General features: G+C 44.9%; 7 protein-coding genes across 8 annotated transcripts; 3 read left to right on the top strand and 4 right to left on the bottom strand.

Moving 5' to 3' along the window:
* Nucleotides 1-1,924: 1,924 nt before the first annotated feature.
* On the bottom strand, nt 1,925-4,916 carry LOC128458897 (SUMO-conjugating enzyme UBC9). The gene is made up of 7 exons (XM_053443946.1): nt 4,614-4,916; nt 4,319-4,404; nt 4,144-4,227; nt 3,610-3,682; nt 3,120-3,229; nt 2,895-2,974; nt 1,925-2,507 (listed from the first exon to the last, which is right to left on the bottom strand). Exons 2-7 carry the CDS (start codon nt 4,382-4,384, stop codon nt 2,444-2,446), a joined length of 477 nt encoding a protein of 158 aa, XP_053299921.1. The 5' UTR covers nt 4,385-4,404; nt 4,614-4,916; the 3' UTR covers nt 1,925-2,443.
* Nucleotides 4,917-5,586: 670 nt separating this feature from the next.
* LOC128458931 (3-mercaptopyruvate sulfurtransferase) lies at nt 5,587-7,756 on the bottom strand. The gene is made up of 2 exons (XM_053444000.1): nt 6,856-7,756; nt 5,587-6,177 (listed from the first exon to the last, which is right to left on the bottom strand). The coding sequence occupies exons 1-2, from the start codon at nt 7,568-7,570 to the stop codon at nt 5,879-5,881; spliced, it is 1,014 nt and encodes a 337-aa protein (XP_053299975.1). The 5' UTR covers nt 7,571-7,756; the 3' UTR covers nt 5,587-5,878.
* A 72-nt stretch (nt 7,757-7,828) lies between these two features.
* Nucleotides 7,829-9,871, bottom strand: LOC128458933 (3-mercaptopyruvate sulfurtransferase). The gene is made up of 2 exons (XM_053444001.1): nt 9,207-9,871; nt 7,829-8,494 (listed from the first exon to the last, which is right to left on the bottom strand). Exons 1-2 carry the CDS (start codon nt 9,793-9,795, stop codon nt 8,196-8,198), a joined length of 888 nt encoding a protein of 295 aa, XP_053299976.1. The 5' UTR covers nt 9,796-9,871; the 3' UTR covers nt 7,829-8,195.
* A 606-nt stretch (nt 9,872-10,477) lies between these two features.
* LOC128458934 (thiosulfate sulfurtransferase) lies at nt 10,478-12,297 on the bottom strand. The gene is made up of 2 exons (XM_053444002.1): nt 11,465-12,297; nt 10,478-10,913 (listed from the first exon to the last, which is right to left on the bottom strand). Exons 1-2 carry the CDS (start codon nt 12,051-12,053, stop codon nt 10,615-10,617), a joined length of 888 nt encoding a protein of 295 aa, XP_053299977.1. The 5' UTR covers nt 12,054-12,297; the 3' UTR covers nt 10,478-10,614.
* Nucleotides 12,298-13,056: 759 nt separating this feature from the next.
* Nucleotides 13,057-20,318, top strand: si:ch211-256m1.8 (uncharacterized). Of its 2 annotated transcripts, XM_053443517.1 has the most exons (4): nt 13,057-13,266; nt 14,884-15,348; nt 15,464-15,868; nt 16,011-20,318. In XM_053443517.1, the coding sequence occupies exons 2-4, from the start codon at nt 14,902-14,904 to the stop codon at nt 19,881-19,883; spliced, it is 4,725 nt and encodes a 1,574-aa protein (XP_053299492.1). In that variant the 5' UTR covers nt 13,057-13,266; nt 14,884-14,901; the 3' UTR covers nt 19,884-20,318. The 2 variants fall into 2 exon arrangements, with proteins under 2 accessions (XP_053299492.1, XP_053299491.1); XM_053443516.1 differs by lacking the exon at nt 13,057-13,266 and having other exon boundaries at nt 13,282-15,348.
* Nucleotides 20,319-21,271: 953 nt separating this feature from the next.
* On the top strand, nt 21,272-22,504 carry LOC128459256 (MIEF1 upstream open reading frame protein-like). The gene is made up of 2 exons (XM_053444380.1): nt 21,272-21,363; nt 22,255-22,504. Exon 2 carries the CDS (start codon nt 22,292-22,294, stop codon nt 22,502-22,504), a length of 213 nt encoding a protein of 70 aa, XP_053300355.1. The 5' UTR covers nt 21,272-21,363; nt 22,255-22,291.
* Nucleotides 22,505-22,856: 352 nt separating this feature from the next.
* mief1 (mitochondrial elongation factor 1) lies at nt 22,857-27,547 on the top strand. Its single transcript, XM_053444372.1, has 4 exons — nt 22,857-23,003; nt 23,126-23,306; nt 23,971-24,242; nt 24,339-27,547. Exons 1-4 carry the CDS (start codon nt 22,857-22,859, stop codon nt 25,176-25,178), a joined length of 1,440 nt encoding a protein of 479 aa, XP_053300347.1. The 3' UTR covers nt 25,179-27,547.
* The last annotated feature ends 4 nt before the right edge of the window (nt 27,548-27,551 follow it).

Raw genomic sequence — 27,551 nt, 5'->3', positions numbered from 1 at the left:
GAGGAGGCAGATCCAGGATCAGCATAGTGAGGCAGCGAGAGAGGTGGCACCACGGGGCTTTCTACTGCCCTCACCTGCAGCACAGCGGAGTTCAGAGGAAATCATAACTAACAAAAGAACTGTTATGCTCCAACCTAAAACACTCAGAAAGAAAAAAAAACTATTTTCTCACCTGAGCCTTCACCACTTGTTTGTGTTTTTGACCCACTGAGGTCATAGCAAGAGAAACCACAGGGGGGGGGGGGGGGGGGCAAAGCTACACAAAAGGTGTTAAAGGTGTTAGATTTCCTAAGAATGTCGTGCAAGACACAAAAGAGCACGGCATCGGGTTTCGACTTCGGACAGAGAGAAGAGAGAGAGAGAAAAAAGAAGAAAAATTGAGAAAGGGGGGATATGAAATAAAAAAAATGTTGACATTTGAAAATACTTGTGCAATATCTTGGTCACAGAAAAAACATGTTATTCAGCGCCGTCTCAATGTCAAGGAAGCGTTTTAAGAGCAGAGACTGAAATCTCAAAGTTTGATCTGTTTTGATCGGAGACTTTGGAATTCACTGAGAAACACACAAATATTTGTAGATGCTCTCTTCTAAAGATATGCTTTAAATAAAAAGGATTAATACTATGAGGATAAAACAAAACTCCAAGATAATAAATAAAAAACTTCATTTACATAACACATACAAAAAGAAAGAAGCGCTTCACTGACATAACAGAGAATACATGCAGTGCAGTTAGAAAAGTAAACAAGTTACTGCAGGAGATCAAATAAAAAAAGCTATTTTTAAAAAGCCATTTTATAAAGATGTAGTTTTGCGGATGGACAGAGGGAGGCTGTTCGGCTGAACAGGGATGTTCTACTTCCCTCTGGCTCTAGTGCTGCTCTGGTTACCGAGCGCAGCAGCAGCCGGTTAGAAGAACTAAGTGTAGAGACAGTGAAGCAACCGAGCTGAGATCATAGGGATTTATGAATTAGTAGATTTATGTATCGTCTGTGTAAAAATGGAAAGAAAAAGATAGTAATGACTTGACCCTCTGGTAAAATGCTAATTGAAAACAGTAAAGTGCCAAGGACTGTAACTCTTCACCACCACGTGTCACTGTTTTACTAACTTTCCCCCATTTCCACCCACACAACTTAAAAGACATAAAAAAAACACACAACAACGTTTTGTTCTTTTATTCAACTTTATTTCACAATTTGATGCCATTTATTGTGTTTTTGTTCTAATACCACACACAAATGTCAACTGGCTAAAACAATATAAAACATAACTTCCACAATTTGTCATTATTTATATTATGTACATGCACTCATATATTCAGAGGCAAAAAAAAGAAAAGTAAAGAAAAAACAATCTCAGGCCTTCGCTTGCTCCCAAGTGCACTTTCTTTTGCTTTTCACCTCAGAGGCCGTTCCGATGAGGATCCTTCGGCCACACCGACTTGGAGATGGACCCGTTTCTGGATTTTATGATGTTGACATTAATTTTTTTTAAGCTTTGCAGGATAAAAGAAAAACACACAGGGAAACTATTCTAATTATTTTTTTACTGGCGGTCAGAGTGACCTGGGGCTCATCGCTGTGACTGACAAACTGTCTCACTCCCTTGGATTCACAAAAAGAATCTTAACTTTAAGTTCCTCTTAGTTTCACTGCATTGACATGACAACTGAAGCTCACAGGAGGAAGACAAGCCCTAACACCCCCCCCCCCAGTTCTCATATGCCGCTCGTCCTTCTCGGAGGTGAACAGAGCGCCGCTTCCTACCTACGTCACTGCTACTGCTTTACTTGAAATCAACATTGAACAACTTTAATGGAAAGTCTGATGTGAGTGGATGAGAGGAGGGATGACGAGCACACAACAAATGGATTGACGTCCACTGTATTTGTGACTTTGTATTCATGACACACAACCTGCTAAATTCCCAGGGGTTTTATTAACAACTGAAAAGTTACAGAAACACTCTTCCTCAGCCAGAGCGGACTCCACATTACACCGAGAGGTCTTTTTGAAACGAAATCGTATTTCTACAGCACGTCAGCATGACTGACGTCCTAATGGAGGCACGAGAGAGAGCTCTGAAGTTCTCAGGACAAAACTGGGGATGATGTGAATTATACAAAAAAAGTAAACAAATAGTAAAGTTCACGTTGACAGCAGAGATCTACAGTTCAGGATCATCAGCTATGGATTAAAACGCATAAATATTTCTGCGAGATGGGTAAAAGTATGATCTCTTGTTGTTTAAAAGAGAGAACGAAAGAACAAAAGAGAGAAAGAAAGAAAGAAAGCTGTCTTCTGTGTAATGGTATAATAATATGATAATACTCAAAGCTGGATTCTTATTGGAGTGGTCCTGCAGGTGTCGCTTGCCTCCTGTTTGTTTGTGACCATCAGCTCAGGCAGCTCTGGCAGGATGGAGGCCAGCCCTCCTCTCTATGTGGGGGCAAACTTCTTGGCCTGTGCCCGTACCCGCTTCTCATAGTCCATCCTGTTCTGACTGAAACACAGAGATCAAGACATTTTAAACCCTGCTAACATTCATTTTAAAAGGATTCAACTCCAGAGCTGCTTTCATACATGTACTGTATTGTCCTCAAATTTTCTGGAGGAACGGTATGTGACTGCACAAAAGGTGATCCGCACATTTTCCTGCCAAACCCCTTGGAAAATATTGGCTCATCAGAAGTAAAAATGTCCAAAAAAGTTCACCCCGAGCGAGTGGGTGTGGTGACGACATTTCTCAGTCATGACGGACGTGAAACCGAGAAAAGGCTGCAGATGTGGAAATGGCATTAAAAGAGCTGAGTGTTCAAAACCAGGTTACACTTGTTTTGATCCTGCTAAATAAAATAAAAAACCAGGCTTCAACTGCAGATAGACTCACCAGTAAATCGTGTAGGCTTCTGCTTGTGCTGGGTCTTGAATGTTCGGCTCATTCAGCAGCTCCTGGATCCCCAACAGGATCTGAACACACAGGCAACAGCTCTCCAGTCACAGTCCAGTAAGGCTGGTACGGTTTTTCCAGTGTTAACTTCACATACATTCATTAACTGGGCAATAACAAATAATTAGAAGGTAAATAGGAAAGAATGTTTGTGTGAGTACAAACCTGTTTGATGGTGATGGCTGGCCTCCAGTCTTTGTCCTCCTCCAGGATGGACAGACACACGGTGCCTGAGGGGTAAACATTCGGGTGGAATATTGGTGGCTCAAACTTGCCTGAGAGAAAAAACAGTCAGGAGAGGAAACAGGGGTCATGGTCAAGATCAAACTTACAAAGTAGAATGATGTCATCACCTGAAGGTTTTTAAACACAAGATATAAAACTATCCTCACGTCTGTTGGCCAACATCACTGATCAAATACTCTTTTTGTTGAATATCACGACAATAAAGAATAAGACTTTTATTTCCTATTTCCTAATAGTTCACTGTAAACTCTACTCTATTTCAATTGAAGCTTCCCACATCCCATCAAATCCAGTGATCAAATAAATTAACCCTTAAAATAATACTCTGCATGAGGTGCAAACACCAAACATCTGTATGGAGACTGAAAATGGAAATGAACCCGTGTACCACGTGCACACTCGTACTCACATTTGGGTGGTGAGGACGGGTAGTCATCTTTGAAGAGCATTCGCAGTTTGTAGAGTCCTCCCTCCCACAGGGTCTGATGACAGAACGAGGACATGTTGAGATATTACACAACTGCAAAGAGACTGAGACGCACTTTGTTGTGAACGTGGCTCCAGATGGAGCACAGACGACATTCAGGCAAAAAACACGATGGAAATGTCTCTGTTTTGAGTTGAGTTTTAATGTCGGGGTTTAGGGGAACTCTGATGACACCACAGGAGCAGTTTCTGTTGTTGTGTAACCATTTATTTCAATTTTATCTAGATTTAGCTGCAACAGAGTTTACCCCTGAAACTCCAGAAGTGTTTTGTGGACTAAAACATTTCACCCTGAGTGGGTAAAGAGTGAATTTTCATTTTTGGGTGAACTATCTCTTTAAAACTAGAACCATAGGGGAAATACATCTGTCGTTAAACCAAAAAGAAAGAGAAATGTGACATTTAATGTTTGAATTATCGATTTAAAACTTGATCTGGACATCAGGAGAACACCTACTCCTTTCTTCCCAGGAATGGCGCACTCCCAGTTCATCAGATTCATGGTCCCGTCCGGATTCTTAGTGGGAACAGCAACGAAACCCTGCAGACACAGGAACATGAGTGGGTCTCCGTCCACGGAGAAGTGTAATGGGAAGAGAGCACGAGTTTATTGGGACCAGTACAGAACTTACAAACGGGTGGTCCTTCCTCCAGGCTTTACGCTCCTGGGACAGTCGGCTGAGAGCAATGCCAGACATCGCTGCTCATCCACGACTCCCTGTGGAAAAAAACAAACCGCCGCCCCCCCCACCAACCGACAACTTCACGATCAGTTCAGGATCAAATACACAACAACACGTTTCGACTATTTACTACACAACAATGACGATACTGGCCGTGTAGTCCACCTGGAAGACAACAACAGCAAACCGAACACGGACTGAAACCCGCGCCACGTCGGGTCCGAACCCGGATGTCAGAACTCACCTGTTGTTTATTTCAGTTAAATGTCAGATGAACGTTGGTTTGAGGCCCAGCTCGTCCGCTCCCGTGCTGCTAACGTTAGCTTGTCGGGTTAAAACACACGATTCGACGTCCGGGCACCGAACTAAAGGCTCAGCTAGGCGGCGAACGACTGAATCTACATCCCTCGGTCACACGCGGAGGAAGATGTCGCTGCTGCTTCGGATGATTTGACTCAGTTTGTAAAACAAAGCGACGCCTCGAGTGTTCGACTGTCGCCGAATTAGGACCCCCGTTTGTTTATTACCTGAGGACCCACAGGCACTTTACAGGACGACTAAATGACACACGTCACACATTGTCGGCCATCTTTGATGTGGTTAGGCCTTTTTTTATTGTTTTAGTTTTTTTGTTGTGCAATTCTAGTTTATTGCGGAGGCGTATTACTTTCATTTGAGGAAAAAATAACCAATCTGTTTTTCTGAATTAACGAGATAATATCCCCTTTTTAGGAAATTTGGAAAAACAGCAGATTCTTTTGTTTTTAAAGATTTATTTCTCATTTATTCAGATAAACAGCAGATTTCTTTCAGGACAATGATCTTGTTAATTCAGACATCAGACCATCTTCTTTCCAGGTCAATTATTTTTTTAATTAAGAAAAACAGGGCTAGATTCAGCTAGCCCCCTGAAGTATATTTATCGTATTTAATTAAATAATTAAGAATGTAATAAAGTAAAAACACCAACAACATTTTTGCATGAGATTTACCATAAAACTGGACAAAGAAGAGAAAGCCAATCATTTCCAATGATCCGATTGGTTGTAGGGGAAACATGTGGTTGATTAACACCTCCTCCATGGACAGAATTGTTCCCTGTTCTCCTCCACAGCCCCTCAACGAGTTCAACATTTACTCTGTAGTTACTGAATACAGGAGTTTTTGCTCAATGCAGGAGCTGCTTTTATTTTAATAGAGTAAAATGACACAAGGACCTCAGGCAACCATTTATTGTGATAAGAATACAACATCCATCTATGATTCTATAAAGAAAGTGCATATTTTTCAAGTCAGTCCTCTCCTCTCTTGAAAGATTATTGAAAAAGATCGATCAAAAACATCTTCGACCATTCAACAAACAATTACAGACTATTTCAGGATAGTGGTAGATTATTTTAAATTATGCAAGGAGATTTTCATCAATCAATTCTATCAGCTGACAAAACCCTTACTGCCTATGTTAGTTAGTCGCAGCAGACAAACAGCTGCCTGTCCGATGTGGTTTATTCAGACCTTCTTTCCTTCTCCCTCTGAGATGATCATCTCCGGACTGGCCCTCTTGAACCATTCAGTCCAGGAGCCGTCGTAAACACAGGCCCCGGGGTGCCCCAGCAGGTGAGCAGCCAGGACAACCTGACACGCGGTGACACCCCTACTACAGGTTACCCACAGCGGCTGCTCCAGGTCCACCCCTGCCTCTCTGAACACTTTGGACAGGCCCTCGGTTTCCAGCTCCTTCCCGTTGGCGTCCATGAAAGAAGTGAAGGGCAAGTTGATCGTACCAGGGAAATGGCCGGGCAGCGTATCTGTTCAGGTGAGAGAGAGGAATGAGTAAAGTTTGGGTAATTAAACTCGGCGAACAGTCTATCTGTTACTGAGGGATGCCTCACATGTGGCTCTCACTGAAGTTTCTACATTTTCCCATCTTAATATGTTTTATTTTGTAGTTTTGACAATGTGACATTTCATTTGATAATTATCAATAAAAAAAATGATATGAAAACTTTAGCTGGATTTCCCCTGTTACTATGTTTTTATTGGAGTTTTTCCTCATTCTTGTTAAAGGAAAGAGGATGTCGCACCTTATTAAGAGCTGTGAGACAATTGTAATTTGTGTATGAATATGGGCTATACAAATAAAATTTGATTGATTGATAAAAAAAAGTTGACATGACTCAAGGTATGTGGCCAGCTTCTGGAATCTGATTGGCCCTTGAAATGCCCTCTTCTTCTTAATAGCACAGAACCTGACTTTTCACAGATCAGAGAAGGTCACACTTAAAATATGAAAGTTATGAATTAGTTTTACATTCTTATCTTGATTGAAGTGGTCAAAAACTTTGGACAAGAAGCAAATTGCAAAATAAAAGATGTGCAGTTTTGCTCAAGGAAAGAAACAAAGGAAAACACAATCAAATATACAATAATTGTAATAATAAAAAGAGAAAAAAACTAAATGATGGTGCAAAATAAAACCCTCTCACCATCCCTGGTCTCCGGCTCAGTCCCCCTGAACCTGCCTACAGGCCGGGAGTCCACCACCTGCACCCGCCTGGTGCCCACGTTCTCCAGCACGTCCTCGTAGCTCTTCACCCAGGACAGATTGGCAGCGGCCCTGAACTCCGTGCGCTCCGGGACGCAGCTCTCCGCTGTGACCGGGTGACCGTCCACCAGCCAGTTCTTCCAGCCGCCGTCCAGCACCGACACGCGGCTGTGTCCGAACATCCGGAACATCCACCATACCCGGGGCGCGACGTACGACCCGACGTCGCTGCAGTCGTACACGACTACGTGCGTGTCGTTGCCGATGCCCAGGTCGCCCACATACTGGGAGAAGTGGCTGGAGGTCGGCAGCATGTGATCGAACGCAGTGCCCCGGCTGCAGCACTCCTCTATGTCAAAAAACAAGGAGCCTGGAATGTGCCTCTGTGCAAACTCAGCCTTCGCGTCCCGCTTCAGTCTGGCCATATACCAGGACGTGTCCAGGATGCGGAGCTTGGGACCGACGAGGTTGCACCGGACGGCCTCTGCCAGCCACTGGCCGGACACCACAGCTCGGGTTTGAGCCGCCATGACGCGCAGGAACGAGCTCCGAGGGCAGGGTGGAAGAGGACAGTCTGTCCCTGCGATCCCGAGTGGAGCACACGGAAGTTCAGGACTTTCACTTCCTCTCAGGGGAAGTTCAAAGTCCAGACTCATCCAAAACCCAAGTGGTAAATTAATGAAAGTTCTAGATCATTCCCACCTTAATAAAGAATATCCTCTCTGTTCTGTAAAATAATCTAAGTCCTGCATGCGATCAGATAAAAATGTATTGATCCAGCAGAAGGACCTGCCCTGTTCCTCTCCACAGCTCCTCAAACAGTTTAATATTTACTCTGGAGTTACTGAGTACAGGACTTTTTGCTCCATGCAGGAGCTACTTTTATGTTAACAGAGTCCAATGACACAAGGACCTTAGACAAACCATTTATTGTGATATTTTTTATAAGAATACATCATTCATCTATGATTCTATAAAGAAAGTGCATATTTTTCAAGAGTCAGTCTTCTCCTGTCTTGATCGTTTTTCAAGAGATGAATCAAAAACATCTTCGACCACTCAACAAACAATTACAGACTATTTCAGGATAGTTGTAGATTATTCCAAATTATGCAAGTTTCCAAATTGTAACATTTGCATAATGCACAGGAGATTTTCATCAATCAATTCTGTCAACTGACAAAACCTGCTACGGCCTATGTTAGTGAATCCATTTTATAACAAGCTAGTGGTCTTGATCGATCGCAGCAGACAAACAGCTGCCTGTCTGATGTGGTTTGTTCAGACCTTCTTTCCTTCTCCCTCTGAGATGATCATCTCCGGACTGGCCCTCTTGAACCATTCAGACCAGGAGCCGTCGTAAACACAGGCCCCGGGGTGCCCCAGCAGGTGAGCAGCCAGGACAACGTGACACGCAGTGACACCAGAACCACAGGTGGTCCACAGCGGCTGCTCCAGGTCCACCCCGGCCTCTCTGAACAGTTTGGACAGGCCCTCGGTTTCCAGCTCCTTCCCGCTGGCGTCCATGAAAGAAGTGAAGGGCATGTTGATCGCACCAGGGAAATGGCCGGGCAGCGTATCTGTGCAGGTGAGAAAGAGGAATGACCAATCAAGCTGTTAACGATTGATCCCTCACATGTGGCTCTCTCTGAAGTTTAGTTGTTTTCCCCTGTAATAGCTTTTTTGGTAGTTTTGACAATGTGACATTTAATGTGATAATTATCAATACAAAACTGATATAAAAACTTTAGTTGGGTTTCCCCCTGTTACTATGTGTTTTGGTCGTTTTTTCACACTCTTGTTGAGGGACAGAGGATGTTGCACCTTTTTAAGAGCTATGAGAGGGATGGGCTATACATATCAAATGTGATTGATTGATTATGTGACAGCCTACTAAATGTATTCAGAAAAAAGGTTGACATGGGTGACACCTGGGATGTGGCCAGATCCTAGCATCTGATTGGCCCCTGAAGTTCATGCCCACTGGCAATTTCTTTTAAATAATCAAACAGTTTTTTCTTATTTTGTTGGCGGTCACATTAGAGTACTCTATTATATTTCTTATTCTTATGTGCCAGTCAACAAAATAAATCTAAAATAAAGGACGAATCGGGGGTGGAGACAGCTTCTTGAATCTGATTGGCCCTTGAAATGCCCTCATCTTCTTAACAACACAGAACTTGACTGCTGCTCAATGAAAGAACCAATGAAAACACAAACAAATATAGAATACATTTATAATAATAAATAGAGAAATAAACCAAATGATGCTGCAAAATAAAACCCTCTCACCGTCTCTGGGCTCCGGCTCAGTGCCCCTGAACCTGCCTGCAGACCGGGCGTCCACCACCTGCACCCGCCTGGTGCCCACGTTCTCCAACACGTCCTCGTAGCTCTTCACCCAGGACAGATTGGCAGCGGCCCTGAACTCCGTGCGCTCCGGGACGCAGCTCTCCGCTGTGACCGGGTGACCGTCCAGCAGCCAGTTCTTCCAGCCGCCGTCCAGCAACGACACCAGGCTGTGTCCGAACATCCGGAACATCCACCACACGCGCGGCGCGCTGTACGACCCGAAGTCGCTGGTGTCGTACACGACTACGTGCGTGTCGCTGCCGATGCCCAGGTCGCCCACATACCGGGAGAAGTGGCTGGAGGTCGGCAGCATGTGATCGAACGCGGAGCTCCGGTCGCTGCACCCGTCTATGTCGAAAAACAAGGAGCCCGGAATGTGCCTCTGCGCGAACTCAGCCTTCGTGTCCCGCTTCAGTTTCGGCAAATACCACGACGTATCCAGGATGCGGAGCTTGGGACCGACGAGGTTGCACCGGACGGCCTCTGCCAGCCACTGGCCGGACACCACAGCTCGGGTCTGAGCCGCCATGACGCGCAGGAACGAGCTCCGAGGGCAGGGGGGAAGCGGAGTGTCTGTCCCCGAGATCCCGAGTGGAGCAGACGGAAGCCGGGACTTTCACTTCCTCTCAGGGGAAGTTCAAAGTCCGGACTCATCCCAAACTCATTCCATGAATCCAAGTGGTACATTAATGGAAGTTGCAGATAATTCTCACCTTAATAAAGAATATCGTCCTGCATGAGATCAGATAAGAAGGTTTTGATCCCACACCAGGACACTCTCACTTGTTACAGCAGCAGATAGGGAGAATACAAATAAGAATATATCAATACCCATGCACCTTCACCGTGGAAAATATTGTTTGTAATAATAACAAAAAATTATAATAAACTTTAATTGTAAAGCAAGGAGTGCGGCTCAAAGTGCTTCACATACAATATAGATACAAATATAAACATGTATTACAATAAGAAGAAACCAGTTTTTAAGAAACACGGTTTAAAAATGTTAAAATGACATTTGAAAGAAAAGGATGTAAAAAAAATATAATAAATCCTTAAAAGCAGAAAAGAAAGAAAGTGATTAAACACATGAGAGTGCACAATCTATAGTTAAAGGCTGTTCCGCCGCTTCTGAGAGTAGTTTACAAAATCTGCTACTCGCTCCATGCAGGGCCTAGTTTTATTTTAACAGAGTAAAAGAAAACAAGGACCTCAGGCAATCATTTATTGTAAATGGTTTATAAGAATACAACATCGATCGATGATTCGATACAGAAAGTGTATATGTTTCAAGAGCTTCCCCTTGGGAAAAAACCTCTTCAGATGCTGCCTGTCTGATGTGGTTTATTCAGACCTTCTTTCCTTCTCCCTCTGAGATGATCATCTCCGGACTGGCCCTCTTGAACCATTCAGTCCAGGAGCCGTCGTAAACACAGGCCCCGGGGTGCCCCAGCAGGTGAGCAGCCAGGACAACCTGACACGCGGTGACACCAGAACTACAGGTTACCCACAGCGGCTGACCCGGGTCCACCCCTGCCTCTCTGAACACTTTGGACAGGCCCTCGGTTTCCAGCATCTTCCCGTTGGCGTCCATGAAGGTAGTGAAGGGCATGTTGATCGCACCAGGGAAATGGCCGGGCAGCGTATCTGTGCAGGTGAGAGAGAGGAATGAGAAATATGAAGATGGGTAATAAACTCAGGGATCAATCTATCTGTTTCTGAGGGATGCCTCACATGTGGCTCTCTCTGAAGTTTCTAAATTTTCTCCTGTTAAGTTAATAGTTTTTTGGGTAGTTATTGTGTGTGACAATGTGACATTTAATGTGTTAATTAATAATACAAAACTAGGTTGAGTTATAAAAAAAAGGTTGACATGGGCGACACCTGAGATGTGGCCAGATCCCGGAAATCCGATTGGCCCATGTACATTCAGGCCCACTGTCAATTTCTCTAAAAAAGTTTTTCTTCTTTTGTTGGCTGTCACATTAGAATACTTTATTATATTTCTTATTCGTATGTGTCACCAAAATAAATCTGAAATACTCGATGAATCAGGGGTGTGGCGAGATTGGCCCTTGAAATGCCCTTGTCTTCTTAACACCACCAAACCAAAGGAAAACACAAACAAAAATATAATACATTTTATAATCATAAATAGACAAATAAACTAAGTGATGCTGCTAAATAAACCCTCTCACCGTCCCTGGGCTCCGGCTCAGTCCCCCTGAACCTGCCTACAGGCCGGGAGTCCACCACCTGCACCCGCCTGGTGCCCACGTTCTCCAACACGTCCTCGTAGCTCTTCACCCAGGACAGATTGGCAGCGGCCCTGAACTCCGTGCGCTCCGGGACGCAGCTCTCCGCTGTGACTGGGTGACCGTCCACCAGCCAGTTCTTCCAGCCGCCGTCCAGCACCGACACCCGGCTGTGTCCGAACATCCGGAACATCCACCACACCCGGGGTGCGATGTGCGACCCGTATTCGCTGGTTTCGTACACGACCACGTGCGTGTCGTTGCCGATGCCCAGGTCGCCCACATACTGGGAGAAGTGGCTGGAGGTCGGCAGCATGAGATCATACGCAGCGCTATGGTCGCAGCACTCCACTATGTCAAAAAACAAGGAGCCCGGAATGTGCCTCTGTGCAAACTCAGCCTTTGCGTCCCGCTTCAGTTCGGGCAAATGCCACGACGTGTCCAGGATGCGAAGCTTGGGACCGACGAGGTTGCACCGGACGGCCTCTGCCAGCCACTGGCCGGACACCACATCTCGGGTCTGGGTCTCCATGATGCACAGGAACGAGATCCGAGCGCAGGGTGGCACCTTTATATAGAGTCTATTGGTGGCACAGTAAGCTGTGCCTGCGATCCAGACCACGGAAGCTCAGGACGTTAACTTCCTCATACCAAGAATAATTTGATTTCATCCCCTATATGGCATTAGCTCAGATACAAATGTACTGAATCAAAGATAAATGTTTTAAGTTTTATTTTAAAGACGTTTACTGATATCTACTAACAGTCTGTTCCGCCACTTCTCAGCGAGCTTTCCAAAATCTGCATTTCAGATTTTCTTTGTTGCTGTTATTTGGATCCTCTGATAGACTGCAGATTATGATCTCAGTGTTCTAGAGGGAACATGGTTAACTGGAAAGTCAGCTACTTGGTTCATTCAGGGCCTTGTATGTGAGGAGGAGAAGCTTAGATCCAATGTGTCACAGGCAACAAGTGCAGAGCGTCTAACTGGACTAATGTGTTCTCTCCTCTTGGTTCTGGTGAACAGCTGAGCTGAAGAATTCGGAACAAGCTGGAGTCTCTCCACTGTTTTCACTGCTAAGTCCTGTAAAAAGTGCATCACTGTGATCCAGTCGGGTAGACTTGGAACATTTTGAGTTGGAAAACTAGGTTTTGGTCAGATCCGAGTCAAAGCTCAGCCTACACTTGCTGGGCCCTACTGGTGAGCAACAGTTGGGCCTGTGTGGTCGAAGCCTGCCACCACATGTCTGACAGGCTCACCACAAACACTTTAACTTAGTTTGTATGTTTTTTTACCTTTATTACTTTCATAATAGATGGTTTGGTCATTAATGTTGCATAAGTGTGAGTTTTGCCAACCTAAAATATTCTTGTTAAATCGCCGAATTTATTTAATGGTGCCATGTTTAAGGCAGAGTAATCCCAACATACTCCAGGGGTGCGTTACAGACCATGGGAGAGAGAGAGAGAGAGAGAGAGAGAGAGAGAGAGAGAGAGAGAGAGAGAGAGAGAGAGAGAGAGAGAGAGAGAGAGAGAGAGAGAGAGAGAGAGAGAGAGAGCAAGAATGCTATATATTGCATTTTGGACAGAGAAGGAGGAGGCAAGACACCAAATTGCTTCATTGGAGTCACTGCTTCTGCATTAAAGATAAAGCCTAGTTGCTGTTGTCCAACCAAATTTCCCGACTACTGACTGAGCTGCCATCCGACCAACTGGCCAGATTGGAGAGAAATATCTACACCGAGGTAAGCTGACTTTTATAATGAATATCTTGTCTTTAGAATAACTGCGTCTATGGTCCTGAAGCACAAAACATGTACCTGCAATTAGCAACAGTAGTGTTTTATTTGTGTATAAGATAAATATTCAAAAATCAAATTCAAACTCAAACTCATTATGGTATGTAAATACATTTTCACTGTGAATAGTTTTTATTGACTCTCTGTTTGGTAGAAACCGACTATTTCAGTTTTCCGGCTTGGAGTGGTTTGGAAAGACGTGTAGCTATTTCTTAAATATCTTTTTAATTTTCAAGCAGCGTGAACAAAATCCCATGAGCTTCTGTCGTATCGATTCACTTCTGATTAATGAGGTCATTGCAGACAAAAAACTCTGAAAGTACATATAAGCAAAGGAATGCATATGGTAGTTTAAAAAGGAAAATATGTTAATGTTTTTAAAAGTTATAGTCCATGAAATCATTCAATCATTTAAATCCCAAATATCCTGTTGGGATTGATTCATATATACGTATTTTGTAGTAGTGAGTAACATTGCTCGCGCTGCTTCTCTTCACTAACTGAGCTATTGAAATCATAAGATCCATATCCCAAGAGCTGATCCAGCACCCAGACAGGCAGCCTTGTGTGGATGACTTGAACTGATGAGTCAAATCAGGACAAAATCTAATTGTCCAACAAGGCGGTATGCATTTCCCTGACAAACAATAAGAGCAAAATGCCAGGCTTTATTTTTCTGTGCCGACGAGTTGTAGTAACTCATTACTCGTGTCTGGGCTCAGTTATTGGACATTGCTACAGTCCATACAGCTGCTCTGTCCAGGAGAGGGAACTGTCCCACACAGAAGTAAAAATCTGGATACATTCCATTCATGGTCATCACATTATGACACAAAGAGACCTGTGTTAGAGTCAGCTACCCCTTCGCCAGAATTCAGATAATTGACTTAGTGGCTCGGCTAACGTGAGAAAGGTTGGACATCATGTTGATGAGGAAGGGTGCGTGTCAGGTGATGTGCAGTCAAATATTGTGCATTGTGCTCTGTGTGTCTGTCTTTCCCAGGTCTGAAGTGTGTTTGTGAGTCATAAATGATACCACGTTCATGGGCGGGTGTATTCTAATCACTGGTGTCGGTTTGTTTGTTTTGTTGTGACAGCGACAACTAGGGCAGCTTTTAATTCAATTTGAATGCAACTTGGGAAGTGAGGTCGGGTCATGACCTCCACTGGTGACTTTTTCTTTTCAAATTCATCAAAGGTCAAAGTCTTTCAGTGACAATTTGCATGGATCATCATCTGCACATGTTAAATTGATTTTAACAGCTACACCTCACACAGCCACAAAATATATATACAGAATTATGAAATTACCAAAGATGTTGATATTGGGTGAATAGTAATGCCTCTACCAAATTTCATGGGACTTTTCAGCAGCTTCTGATGACTTTTACTTTTCTTGGCTTAGATTATAAACATACAAAGTAGGCCCGATGCTTGTTCCCACCCTGCCTGTATGCTTCAGTGTTCCCATGCAGATGTTTTTCTTTTCCTCTTCAAATGCTTCAAAATATGTTGTTCTGACATCACAACCAATTCTCTCTCCTTTTCTCCTTCTCTAACCAGCCCCTCCACACCAACAAGATGAGCCTTCTCAACTACCCCGCTCCGGAGTTAGACGTTACCCTGCAAGAGGTTGGCCGTGTCCTGCAGCTCACTTTAAGACCTGACCTTTACCCCGAGTTCAAACGTGTGCTGGACCAGCAGAGGGAGGTTCTTCGAGATGCAGATCAGAAGTTAGCAACTAGACTTGCAGGCCAGGAGAACTGGGGGTCGGAGCAGTTCAAGAAAAGCCTGCTTTCGTGTTCCGACCCTCTTCCCACCTCCACAGCCCTCCCTATGGTTCTTCCTCCATCCAGAGTGAAGAGAAGCACCCAGCTGGGGAGGGCAGCTGCTCTGCTCTGGGGAGCTGCAAAGCAGTACAGTGAGCCCTCGAAACCTGCAGAGGGCGATGTACCAACGGAGAACACGCAGCAGTCGGAGGTATTTGCCGCAAGCCGGATTCCTGGCAGAGTTCAAGATCAAATTAAGGTGAGATGAAAGGCCAGACACAACTGGAGAGAGGGTTGTATGTATGTCAGTGTGAATCTTCTCATTGAATTATATTCTTTATCCAAATCCAACTTTTTGGCTTTGTAATTTCCAGGTCTACCCAGACAGTCTCCATGCCATCATCACATGTGTGGGAGGAGTGTTCCCTGTGGACATACTCTGGCGTCCCAGCCCTGGTGGACCAGTGTCTGCTCGACCATTCATTGACATCTACAACCAGTTGGCTCAGGTGATGGATGAACCCAGAGCAGGAAAACAGAATGATCCCTCGGTCATTTGCAGCCTCTCCGCTCTGCCTCGTAAAGACTGGGCCGCCGTCAGGGAAGAGATCCTGGAGCAAGGAGGGGAAGCAGCAGCCTCACTGGGGCTAATGGAGAGCGCTGTGCTTACACTTTGTCTGGAGGACCAGAATGCACCCTCTGATCTGGCCGACACCCTCAATGCAGTGAGGCTGGGAGGAGGAGGAGGAGACAGTCCATGTCTGAGACACTATGATAAGGTAGTGGAGAGAATCACACACACACACACCAATTAGATTTCTACTAAACATGTTTATAAAAATTGTCAGTTTAAAGAAATTGCATATTTTCAATGGACTGACATTTTACTGAAATTGTTTTTCTGTTTCTCTTTCCTGACAGATGATGAGCCTGGTGGTGTTCAAGGACAGCACTGCTGGAATGTTGTTTGAGCACAGTGTTTTGGATGGGATAGTGGCTGTGTTTGTCAGTGGTTGTGTCTATAATCTGTCTGAGACTGTTGACTTAGAACTAGCCCTCACTGAAACAGAGAATGTGAATGGGTCCGTCACAGTTAGCGATGTAAAATCGTTTTCCCCGACTTCTTTAACCTTCCACTTGCAAGGAGTAAACATCCCTCAGCCCAACCCGGCCTCAGAAGCAACTAATCAAGTTCTCACGTTTGATGTCCCTTCCTATCCGGATGTCTTTTCTACGATCAGAGAGCACAGAGGCCTGTATGATGCCTGGATCAACTTCTCTTTGCAGCTTTCCCTGAGGCAGACTCTTGGGGAATCAGCTGCCAGTCACGTGCTTGTCACACCTACCCATATGCGCCACTACAAACATGGTCGATGTGATCCTACATACTCAATCACCACTCATTCTCTCAAGTTAGTAGGTGCCTTGGCATCCTGCATAGGCCCAGATAAGAAAATCCAATACACTACTGACATCTTACGCTTGTTCCATGTTGCATTAATGGAGCACAAGAGTCTCATCAGAAACACTAAAAGTGGTCAAGGTGTTGGTCCCCATCTAGCTGCCTTGCGCCAACTTCTGCCATCTGACAATCCACTGAAAAAGTTTCTCGACCCCTTTGGGTGTCCATCTGTATACCTCACTGGTTCAGGTCTCATTGAGGGTGTTGAGTGTGGAGTAGGGAATGTTTATGCACAAGATCAGCTGGCTGTAGCATACCTGGGAAGAAAAGACCGGGTTCAAATTGTGCTTAATGGAAAAGGGAGCTTTGCTCAGATACTGCAGAAGCTTCAAGACAACATGAAGATAAATCTGAAGTTAGTGATGCTTCTAGCTGTTAGATATGCCATTGCAAATCAGATGGGTGCCCTGGAGTGTCTACTCCAACAGGACCAAACTAAGAAAGCGATTGGAATGAGCCTAAAAAGTGGGGAAAGCAAAGCGAGTATGAGCCCAAACTACACTATGTTGATCCATGGTGGAGCTGGAGAAGAGATGATGCTGAACACCCAAGTGATTGGGGTTATTGAGTTTGCTTTACAGACAGCCTTAACCCTTGGATCCCAAGTCCTTCATCAAGGGGGCAGGAGTCTGGACGCAGTTCAGAGGTCAGTTGAGGCCCTGGAGGACTGTTTTCTGTTTAATGCAGGTAAAGGCTCAGTATTCAACAAAGATGGAAAAAATGAATTAGAAGCAGCAATTGTAGATGGTAGTACACTGAGGTCGGGAGCTGTTGCCTGTGTGGAAAGTGTGAAGAACCCAATAAAAGCAGCCAGATGTGTCATGGAGAAAAGCTCACATTCACTCATAGTAGGAAATGGGGCTGAGGAGTTTCTGCAAGTGCAGGAGAAGGAGAAAGCTGTTGGGTGTGAGTATTTCTACACAGATATACGCCACAGAGAGTTAATGGCAAAGCTCAGCGGTGGAGATACCTCAAAAAACAATCACCCTCAGACAGTTGGAGCTGTTGCATTGGATCATTGGCAGGGGTTGGCTGCTGCTTCCTCTACAGGCGGGTTAGTAGGAAAGCTCAAAGGTCGAGTTGGGGATACAGCAGTAGTAGGAGCAGGAATATATGCTGATGACAAATTAGCTATTGCCTGCTCTGGAGATGGAGATGTATTTTTGAGGCACACAGTTGCCCAGAAAATAGCTAGTCTCTACCATCACAAGGGTTACAGCCTTAGACATGCATGCAAAGAAGTGATGAGTGAAAATCTGAATGGGGCATGTGCAGGCATCATTGCTGTGGACATTAAAGGTGATGCCATCATCGAAACAAATGCTGGCGTAATGTTTGTAGCCTCTCTGATAGATGGTATTTCACGAGTAGAGGTCCTCAGGCCCCTGAACAGCTTCTCTGATGTGATCTGGGAAACAGATGAGCTGGTTGCCTACCTGAATCCCAAACCCTGGATCCCTGGCTCAACCATTCTGATGAGAAAAACTAATAGTGGGGCAAGCAGTGTCTTCCACTTGCCCACACCTGATTATGTGGCTATGCTACAGGCAGCGAGAGTTGTGTCAAAACTTCTATGTGAACGGTTGGGAGTGCAGCGCTGTGCCTTGGTTTTCTACCCAACATCCGATCATCCTGCACAAATCAGACTGCTCCCACTTCATGGCCTCGAGCAAAAGTGGGAGCCTCATCTTGCCGGTGAAGAGGAATTCCATGAATACGATCCTGGTTACTGCACTTCAAAAAGCAGCCCATGCTGGGATGATCAATCTCTGACTCAGGTTCAAGCCAAGATTAGAAACAAATTACCAACACCCAATGCACCTTCTTGCTTTGACTTTTTTGGGGACCGCTCCTGTAACAACCTGTTCAGCCGTATTGTTCGGGGCGAGCAGCCACAGTGGAGGGTGTGGGAAGACAGTGAGTATGTTGCATTCCTTACGCCATACCCGAACACGCCTGGTCTGACTGTTGTGGTGCCACGCAAACCACTGTCCAGTGACCTCTTCAAATTGGACCAAGCTGACTACAAAGCAATGATTTTAGCAATTCATAAAGTTGCCCGACTATTGGAAGAGGGGATGAGAGCTCGAGGTGTTGCATTGATCTTTGAGGGATTGGAGATTGAATATGCTCATGCGAAGCTGATCCCTCTTTTACCTCCAGCTGATGGCACTACGCCTGCTGAGCTGACACCAGAATGCTATCAAAGCTACCCTGGATATGTGTCATCAATGGACGGGCCAGCTGCTGATCCTGAGACCCTTAAAGCGGTCCACTCAAAAATCACCAAGTGCAGGGCTCCACATTCATGGCAAAACCCCGTCGCCCATTCCACACTTGCCATTAAGAGCCAGTGGTATCGCAACCTGTTCCAGATTCAAAACACTCTTTTCCACAGCACAGTGGAATATTTCCAAAGTCTCTGCCATTACTCCTACGCTTTGACCCCTCTCACCACCGACACCATCTCCTCACCGATGGGTCTGGGATCTGACTCAGACCCAGTTTCTGTTAACCTGCTGGGACAGGACATCTACCTGGCTGACTCAATGCAATTTGTTCTTGAGTACTTTCTTCGCTTCCAGGAGAACCTGCCAGGAACCTACTACATATCTCCCAGCTTTAGAGGAGAAGATCCTGATGCCACGCACCTGAACCAGTTCTACCACGTGGAGTGTGAACTGTTGGGTGATATGAACGATGCCATTTGCACAGCAGAGAGATACTTGGCTCATCTCACTAAGTCCATGTTGAAGCATCACTCAGATATCATTCTCAGCACTGCTGGGACCCTCACGCATGCCAAAGCAATGCAGAGTAAGCTAGAGGGAAAAGATGGACTACCAAGAATCCCTCTTGATCAGGCCATTCCCATGATGCCATCTGCTGACTGCGTTGAGTGGGTCCAGGACGGTCAGCCCCAGATCGGCAGAAAGCTAACACGCAAAGGAGAGCAAGTCTTGATAGAAAAATATGATGGCGCTGTTTGGTTGACCGAGATGGATCATCTGGGGGTCCCCTTCTACCAGGCATATGTGGAGGGCAGTGGGCAGCGCAAAGCCAAAGCTGCAGACCTTCTGATAGGGCTGGGTGAGACTGTGGGTCTTGGTGAGCGTCATTCTACCCCTGAGATGGTGCAAGAAGCTCTCAGGCACCACACGGTTCCTGAGCAGTCCTACAAGTGGTACATCAGCATGCGACAAGCAAAACCCCTCCTCAGCAGTGGTTGGGGCATGGGGACCGAGCGCTACCTGTGTTGGCTGCTACAGCACGATGACGTCAGAGATATACAGATCATACCGAGGATGAAAGGAATGAAATACATGCCCTGATTATCAGTTCTCCTCGTGTTTTCAGGCCATAAAATGTAATATATAGGACTTGCAATAATAGGATCAAAGAAGAGTTTATATAATGGCTTTTTAGAATAAAAATGCCTCAATAATCCAGAGTTTCATCCAATTTTTTGTTTATTAAATCTTTCCTGCTGTGTCCATGATCAGAGGAGAGAGGGCATACATGTTGGTCTCATATACACTGGAGGCATTACTGCAGAAAAAAGGAAAAGTAAATGAGCCAAAATTGAGATGACTCAAATAACTTTATTATTTATTTTTTAAATGCTATTTTACACTGAAGGATGGTTTCCTTTCTTAACACCAAAGCTTTAACATAAATTTAACTGCTTGGTGAAAATGTAGGGTGGGGGGTCAGTACAGCTTGGATTGTTTTAATATCTTTATATTTATGATTAAGACTGATTCAATATTGACAAAGTTACACAGTATAACTTGTATGACTTAGTCGTTCAGTTCTTCATTTGTTTGAATCCTTGAAATATTGGCTATATGCTGTCTAACCGATTTTACAAATAAATTATCATTGTTGGTGTCAAATGTTGTTTGTTGTCTTATTTCTGTTAGATCATATTATATATTTTGGGAAGTGATATATATTCATGTTGCAGGGTTGTGGTTCATTTAAAGAAGGTACTATTCACCATCTACTCGAAGAGTCCTGTATCTAATATATACATATATCAATATCAACATCAGTTAGAGATAATTAGCCTCTTGCATAAACTGTTTGTATTTGTTTTTTACCTGGAGCGCACAATTATATATATAATTTACACATCATTATTATGTTGACATTATTAATGTTTCTTCACATCTCTATTTATTAATGTGAATAAATACAAACATTGGTCATATAAATTTAAAAAAACATTATACGCATACATTATGTACAAAATAATATAAATCACAAATATAAAGAAAGCACATTTGTACCTTGTGAATGCATAATCTGTCTGAAACGACTTCACATTCGGCACAAACATAAACTTGCCCAGGGTCGAAGGTCAAAGGTCACGGTGGCCTCACAAAGTAAATGTATGTTTTTCTTGAACTTCTTATGACATCTTAAGATCAGCTTGAGGGAATGTCTTCAAATCTGGTGCAAACCTTCACTTGTACTCAAAGATAATCTGATTAGAATTTTGGGCCTGGGGTCAAAGGTCAAGGTCACAGTGACCTCATTATACTGTGTTTTAGTGGTCAAAGGGTACAGTGACCTTTAAATGAAAGAAAGTATGTACACACAGAAAAAATCTAAAGATGTGAGTTCGGTCGTTATTTTCGTAAAAAGTCAAAAGTGTCCGATTTAAAGCACCGGTCCAAAAAAATAAACAATAACCCGGAAGTAGTATGCGAGTAGTTGCCCGTCGGTTTCCGGTGTCGCTGTCTCTCCTGACCCCGGCTCCAGCAGAGCTTCTCCTGAAGACACAACACTGCTCTTCATTTCTGAAACGTAGGTTTGACTTGTGTGTCCTTTCACCGTGTGTGTACTTGTGTGTTTCTCTCCGTGTTGTCCCACCGTTTCCTTAGTGTTTGTCAGCGAAGCTCCCTAAAGGTCAGCGCTTGCCTAGCCCTGCGGCTAGCTCGTTAGCACGCTAAGCTAGCGAGCCGGCCATGGGATGTGTGACTTTCCCGTTGGAAGACAGTCGTTATCTAAGCAAACAGGGACGTCGGTGTGTGTCCGTTGTGTTGGTTTTCTCCTCTGCGGGGCTGGTGCTCACACAACAGTGGCTGAGTATCGTCGAGAACAGGGAACCACGGTGTATAAGCGATGACATGTCCATGCTAGCTAACGTCAGGCTGACACTGCAGCAGATAAGCTGTCTGTAAACATCTGTGTTCTAAACACTTAAACCGATGAAGGAGACGTTAGTTCTCTCTCTCTGACTTAAGGATGGTTGTCATATTTCCATTTCCTTATTTATAGTCCCTGATCTAAATATGTATAGCTCTGTAGCTGGAGGATACAGATTGTAGAAGAATGAAAACTGGAATCCATGATGAGGTTATCAAGGCACATAGGTTAATCTGTGGCTCCCAGCAGTTTAACCAATAAATCAATCAATAAATCACATTTTACTTGTAAAGCCCATATTCACAAATCACAGTTGGTCTTACAGAGTTTAGCAAAGTGGGACATCTTCTGTTTTTAAAGGTCCACATGAGTAAAACTACCCAAAAGACTATTAACAGGGGAAACAAGATGAGATGTTAAGATAAATTTCTCTTTAGTAACACTGTTGTTTGTTCTCTCAACCCCACACTCATTCATCCACCAGTCCCACCAGTCACTACCATCGAACCAGCCCAATGACATTACATGCCTCTGTTTTCTTTCTCCCAGGTGCCAGGGTGTCCCCCCTCTCCATGTGTGGTGCCTAATGGGCGGCTGGTCTCGCAGTGCTGTGCTGGAGCTTTACCGCTCGCTGCTCCGCGCGGGCCGCCACCTTCAGTACACCGACCGCAACTACTATCGCCGCGCTGTGGCTCGCGAGTTTCGCCGCTGCCAGGCCCTGACGGTACCCGAAGACAAGGAGGACGCGCTGAAGAGGGGCCAGTTCTTCCTCAGCAGCCGATTGGGTGGGCTTATGTAGGTGGAAGGGGCCAGAGGTCGTCCGCGGGAGAGTTTAAAGGTCGTCCGGAGGCTCATCTTCCAGGTGGGTGGACTATAAGAACAACTGCCTGTGTCATCAGTGAAGCTTTTAGATCTGAGACGTTCTGTGTGTGGATGTAAGATGATTTTAGTTTTGTAGGATTCCTGGTCTGTGTGGTTACTCACTGATTTTACTTCTGCAGGAACGCAATGCTCCTGCAGATTAAGCTGGCTGTCTAAAGTGTGTATGCATGTGTAATATTTGTATACTTCAGAAAATGTTTGCCCAACATATGATGCCTTTTCTGTCCACCTTTCTGACTCTCTTACCTTGTGTTCTTGTCAGTGGCAGGATGGCGGGGGTGAATGGAGACCGCAAGGGGAAGAAAGATGACAACGGGATCGGCACAGCCATTGATTTCATGCTCTCCAATGCTAAGCTTGTGCTCGGAGTGGGAGGAGCAGCAATGCTTGGCATCGCAACACTCGCTGTCAAAAGAGTAAGTCAGGAAACATTTATCTCCACACCCCTCAGTCCCGTTTGTGATGGTGTAAAAAAACACCTCTTACCTCAGCTTCCATACCAATATGAACAATGTGCACACATTTCTTTGTTGTACAGATGTATGACCGTGCCATAAGTGCTCCAACCAGTCCCACCAAGATGGAGCATACAGGACAGAGAAGCTGGGAAGAGCCGGCCTGTATGGGTTCGTCACCACGGGTACTGAACCACAGCATGAAGTCCACGGTTAGCAGGTCCCTACAGTCTCTGCCCACTTCGTCACATGCTTTTGAACCAGGTGAGGAAAACAAAGTCGAATACTCTTTAAAACAGATGTGACCTTTGACCCTCTTCATTGTTGAAATGTCAGTGAGTAGCCATTTAGTTGATTTGACTTCAGTCCGCTGCCATTTAAGATTTATCTTTTATCTGTTTACAGACAGCCTATTGGGACGAATCTTGCTTTTCCTTTACAGTGGGTGATGGCTCTCTGTTCTGCTGTAGTTAGTCACCTGGCTGTTCTATATTAGTTTGACCTATGGTAGTTGATCCTTGATGTTTTAATAATACCTCAGGTAATTGATTTAGTCTCTGTAGATTGCATCTTTACCCCTTGCCCCCTCCCTTTTAAAGGTCATCAGCCCCTTTTACACAACCTGTTCAAAGTGTGAATGCTGTACCCTTATTCTGACGGTCTGTATTAAAGGTGCAAACACAGAATGTGTGTGTAGTTAGTCGGCCTACTCACAGGGCTAAGTTGATGTCTGTGTAGAGGGGAGAATCAAAATGGTGGGACGCAATCAGACGCTGCTGTGTTATACATCATCGGTGTCAGTATGAAGAAGCAAAAGTGGTATAATGGGGATATAGCTGTCTGTGTCAAAGTGGCCATTGTCTTAAAAGAGGGAAGTTCCCAAAATTCTGCTGCTCTTTTAACTTTGAGTCGCCTCTTCTCTCTTCAGACTGTCTGCGGAGGGCTGTGGGTCGAGCTGCTGTGGGAGGCAGCGATGCCACTCAGTCCGATCTGCTGCGGGCCCGCATGCGTCTGTCTCTGCAGGAACATCTGTGGGAGTTCTACCGGAATAATGTGAACATTCCCACTGATGAGCAGACTACGGCCAGGAGGGCGGCGCTGGACATCTGCGCCGAGCTCCGAGTGTTTCTTCACGCCAAACTGCCTGACATGCCGCTCAGAGAGATGTACCTGAGTGGAAGTCTGTATGACGAACTGCAGGTAAGAAGTGTCACACATTTTAATATTAAGCTTTAGCTTCTTCAAGCATATTGATTTTATAAAACGATTTTTTTCTGCCCTTCCTCCATCATCTAGGTGGTCACAGCAGACCACGCCCAGCTTATGGTGCCTCTAGTCCTGGAGAAGAACCTGTGGTCGTTCATCCCTGGAGAGGACACCATCATGAACGTCCCAGGTTTCTGGCTCGTCCGCAGGGAGAACTTGGAATATTTCCCACGAAACAGCAGCTACTGGGACCGCTGCATGGTGGGAGGCTACCTGTCCCCGAAATCAGTCCTTGAGGTCTTTGACAAGCTTGTGGCTGGCTCCATCAACTGGCCAGCTATAGGGAGTGTTCTTGACTACGTCATCCGTCCCGTGGTTCCGTCAGAAACACTGACCCTGGAGGTGCAGTACGAGACGGACAGGAAGCTGTATGTGGACTTCTTACCTTTACTCGTGATGGAAGATGGAACCTCACTAATAGCTAAACCACATCGGCTTGCTGCCGAGCGCCATGAAAACCTGTGGCGGCAGAGCTTCCGTGTGCCTGAGACGGCGCGGCTCAGGGCTCTGGATCAGGAGGATGGAGGCTGCCGCTGCGCCTGCCTGAAGGTGGCAAAGGCGATGTGCAAGCTTAACCCTGCGCTTAACCGTCTGAACGCCAGCCAGCTCACCAACGCCATCTTGTTGTTGAGCGAGAAAGAAGGTGACTGGACCCTGGAAGCTTTGGCCGATCGCTTCCTCCAGCTGCTACGAGCGTTAGTGGGACACCTAGAGGCCGGGAGGCTGCCATGTGCCCTCAACCCTAAAGTTAACTTATTCTGTGAGCTGACGGAACAGGAAGTGGATGAGCTGGGGTATACTCTCTACTGTGCTCTCTCAGATCCTGAGGAGCTGCTGAGAACTGCTGTGGCAGAGCCACCCCCTCCCTGACTCACTAGTCAACTGTCAAAAGTCAACCGTACCAACATGTGGGCAATGGTGACCTCGAGCCAAGAAGAGGTTCCTGGAAAGAAACATCTGCATGGAATAAACCTTTCTCCTTAAAAACTGTCTCTTTAATTTCTAAATGTTCAAAATGCCTCTTCACAAACATCTGAGAGAACACGTGATTCACAGACTGTTTGTGGGGCGATCATCCAAGTATTTGAATCTCAGAAAAAAAATTGAGGGTCCCCTGGAACTCATGGCTCTCAGCAAAGTATTAAGCATTGTATTAATGAAGCAAAGAGTAGCCACACTGTCAAGGCCTCTCACTCTGGGATGGAGGGACTGACCCCTGGCTGGATTGATTCATATATAGCTGTCTCTATCAAATTTCAGCTTTTTTAAAATCGGTTGGAGTTATAGGAATAGCTTCACGCTATGCTCACTGTGGTAATAGTGTTGATGGGTCTGTGCCACTGTGTCGAGGGGTAGAATGTAATCTTGATTGTGTGTATGACATCTCAAAAGCTAATAAACTGCTGATCACCCTGAAGGACTCAACGTTCTTGAGTTAAAGAGACGAGTTAAGGTTCGGTTCCCCCTCGGAGATCAGATGTGTTTCACTTCATTAATACAGTGGCCAAACTGACGCTCTCCATGTTTCCAATGATAAGTGCAAACAGACATTAGGCTGTTTTGAATGTCTGCAGCTGGCATGTGTTTGCTTCCTTATCTAGAAATCAAACGGGTGAATATGACTGTTTCTAATTCAACAATAATCTGATGTAAAACTGAATCTACTTCCAGAAAGGACACACAAGCACTGATAGAAGTAAACGATTTGTTGTCCAGTGATGTAATAAGAACAGAAATACAGCATCACCATTTTGTCGGTGTCACTCTGACGTGAACAGAAGATGTTTCCATGTGACTGTAACACAGAGCTGCTCTTTGTTTGCCAAGGTGAAAAGTTGGGTTTCTCTCCCAGTCTCTCCCAGTCTCATTTGTTTCTGAGATGCACAGGTCTCATGCTTTATTAGCTTATTTTGTATGTTCTCCATCGCAGGTTATTTTGCACTGTCCAGTTGTTCTGGAGTAGATCTGGAAAACTGAGGTGTCTCAGTGTGACTCTCAGTGCTGTTTGTTTACTGGTTTTTGCTTTAATTGACATTTCAGTTGAGATCATGTGGTGCAAATTAAGACCTCAAGCATGGGCTTGGTCTTTGTAGCAAGCGAGTTAACTTCCACAGATGCTTTTTCTTGGAAACTATTCCTCGACAGCATCAGAAATCCATGACTGGCAACACACTTGTCATCAATCTGCAGGAGAAGAGTGTGCGTTTGTCATCTCGTCAATTTGCCTCAGCATGGACTGTAGCTGGGGAGCCTGTCGTACCTTGTTTGTGTTCATACCTGTGCACATTAAACCCTGATTAGGCGTGTGTGTGTGTGTACTGATCTGGCCCAGTGTGTTGCAGTAGGTAGCCAGACGTGGATTAGTGCAGTATGAGGCTGTTTGATACGGCTAAAGAAAGCACGAGTACCGTTTGTCTGTTGTAGCTACAACTCATGACGCACATCAGCTGGGCCCACGTCTACCGTCGGGCTGCTTCTGTCTGTAGGTTAAAGGTGCTAATCTAGAATATGATCTGATTGGAGGAGGATCTACTACAGTTATATAACAGGAACTCTGTTGGATTAGCCTGGTTCTTCTCTGCAGGAGACAGCGGGTGGGGTGAAGACAAACAGCTGCCACAGGGACAGGTGGAGTTTGTCGCTTCGCTCTCGAATTAGTGCTCAAAATGTTGCCCAAAAATAATCACACGGCTGCTCTTTGTTCTCACTTTTAGCCTTAGAATAAATCAATAAAAAAAAAAAAATGCAGTGATATGGAGCAATTGTCCCTGGAACCCTCCATTTGTATAAAATAAAGTGTAGGGATTCTGGGGTTGTTAATACTTCTGTTGTGCATTCAGTTAAAAATTCTCAATAATGGGGAAATATTTTTGTATCATTGTACATTTATAACCAAAAAGAGTCCATTATTTATTAGCACTGATTCAATTCTACATGTATCACTTGTGCTTGGTTCAACGCTTTGTTCTGGATGTACGGATATACCACGAATCTACAGTAGCTCTTCTTTGTGTGCATATTAAGTCTTCCTCCGCAGACCTACTTTATGCTACAAATTACTGTACTAATGTAAGGGGAGTCACTGTGCCACATTAACGTTATTGTAAAATAAAAAACCCAAAGTAGACGACTACCTCTACCTTGTGGAGTTCATACAAGTCATAAGCTGTGTCGCATGCTGTGTTTTTCTTTGGGTTCAGCACTTTGTAAACTGCTTCATTAAATGTTACCAATGACAAGTCT

Source organism: Pleuronectes platessa, chromosome 16, assembly GCF_947347685.1.
Source record: "Pleuronectes platessa chromosome 16, fPlePla1.1, whole genome shotgun sequence".
Lineage (NCBI taxonomy): Eukaryota > Metazoa > Chordata > Actinopteri > Pleuronectiformes > Pleuronectidae > Pleuronectes > Pleuronectes platessa.
This window is presented reverse-complemented; position numbering and strand designations above follow the sequence as displayed.

What these genes read in the sequence shown, in the direction of transcription:
- LOC128458931 (XM_053444000.1), bottom strand. Translation starts at nt 7,570, where the DNA reads ATGAGTCTGGACTTTGAACTTCCCCTGAGAGGAAGTGAAAGTCCTGAA. An exon ending in TGAGCCGGAGACCAGGGATG is followed by an intron (nt 6,178 to 6,855) that starts GTGAGAGGGTTT and finishes TCACCTGAACAG; the next exon opens with ATACGCTGCCCGGCCATTTC.
- LOC128459256 (XM_053444380.1), top strand. Translation starts at nt 22,292, where the DNA reads ATGGGCGGCTGGTCTCGCAGTGCTGTGCTGGAGCTTTACCGCTCGCTG.
- LOC128458933 (XM_053444001.1), bottom strand. Translation starts at nt 9,795, where the DNA reads ATGGCGGCTCAGACCCGAGCTGTGGTGTCCGGCCAGTGGCTGGCAGAG. An exon ending in TGAGCCGGAGCCCAGAGACG is followed by an intron (nt 8,495 to 9,206) that starts GTGAGAGGGTTT and finishes TCACCTGCACAG; the next exon opens with ATACGCTGCCCGGCCATTTC.
- LOC128458934 (XM_053444002.1), bottom strand. Translation starts at nt 12,053, where the DNA reads ATGGAGACCCAGACCCGAGATGTGGTGTCCGGCCAGTGGCTGGCAGAG. An exon ending in TGAGCCGGAGCCCAGGGACG is followed by an intron (nt 10,914 to 11,464) that starts GTGAGAGGGTTT and finishes TCACCTGCACAG; the next exon opens with ATACGCTGCCCGGCCATTTC.
- LOC128458897 (XM_053443946.1), bottom strand. Translation starts at nt 4,384, where the DNA reads ATGTCTGGCATTGCTCTCAGCCGACTGTCCCAGGAGCGTAAAGCCTGG. An exon ending in CCCGTCCTCACCACCCAAAT is followed by an intron (nt 3,230 to 3,609) that starts GTGAGTACGAGT and finishes TTTTTCTCTCAG; the next exon opens with GCAAGTTTGAGCCACCAATA. An exon ending in GAAGCCTACACGATTTACTG is followed by an intron (nt 2,508 to 2,894) that starts GTGAGTCTATCT and finishes TCTGTGTTTCAG; the next exon opens with TCAGAACAGGATGGACTATG.
- mief1 (XM_053444372.1), top strand. Translation starts at nt 22,857, where the DNA reads ATGGCGGGGGTGAATGGAGACCGCAAGGGGAAGAAAGATGACAACGGG. An exon ending in CAACACTCGCTGTCAAAAGA is followed by an intron (nt 23,004 to 23,125) that starts GTAAGTCAGGAA and finishes TTTGTTGTACAG; the next exon opens with ATGTATGACCGTGCCATAAG. An exon ending in GTCACATGCTTTTGAACCAG is followed by an intron (nt 23,307 to 23,970) that starts GTGAGGAAAACA and finishes TTCTCTCTTCAG; the next exon opens with ACTGTCTGCGGAGGGCTGTG.
- si:ch211-256m1.8 (XM_053443517.1), top strand. Translation starts at nt 14,902, where the DNA reads ATGAGCCTTCTCAACTACCCCGCTCCGGAGTTAGACGTTACCCTGCAA. An exon ending in GAGTTCAAGATCAAATTAAG is followed by an intron (nt 15,349 to 15,463) that starts GTGAGATGAAAG and finishes TGTAATTTCCAG; the next exon opens with GTCTACCCAGACAGTCTCCA. An exon ending in GTCTGAGACACTATGATAAG is followed by an intron (nt 15,869 to 16,010) that starts GTAGTGGAGAGA and finishes CTTTCCTGACAG; the next exon opens with ATGATGAGCCTGGTGGTGTT.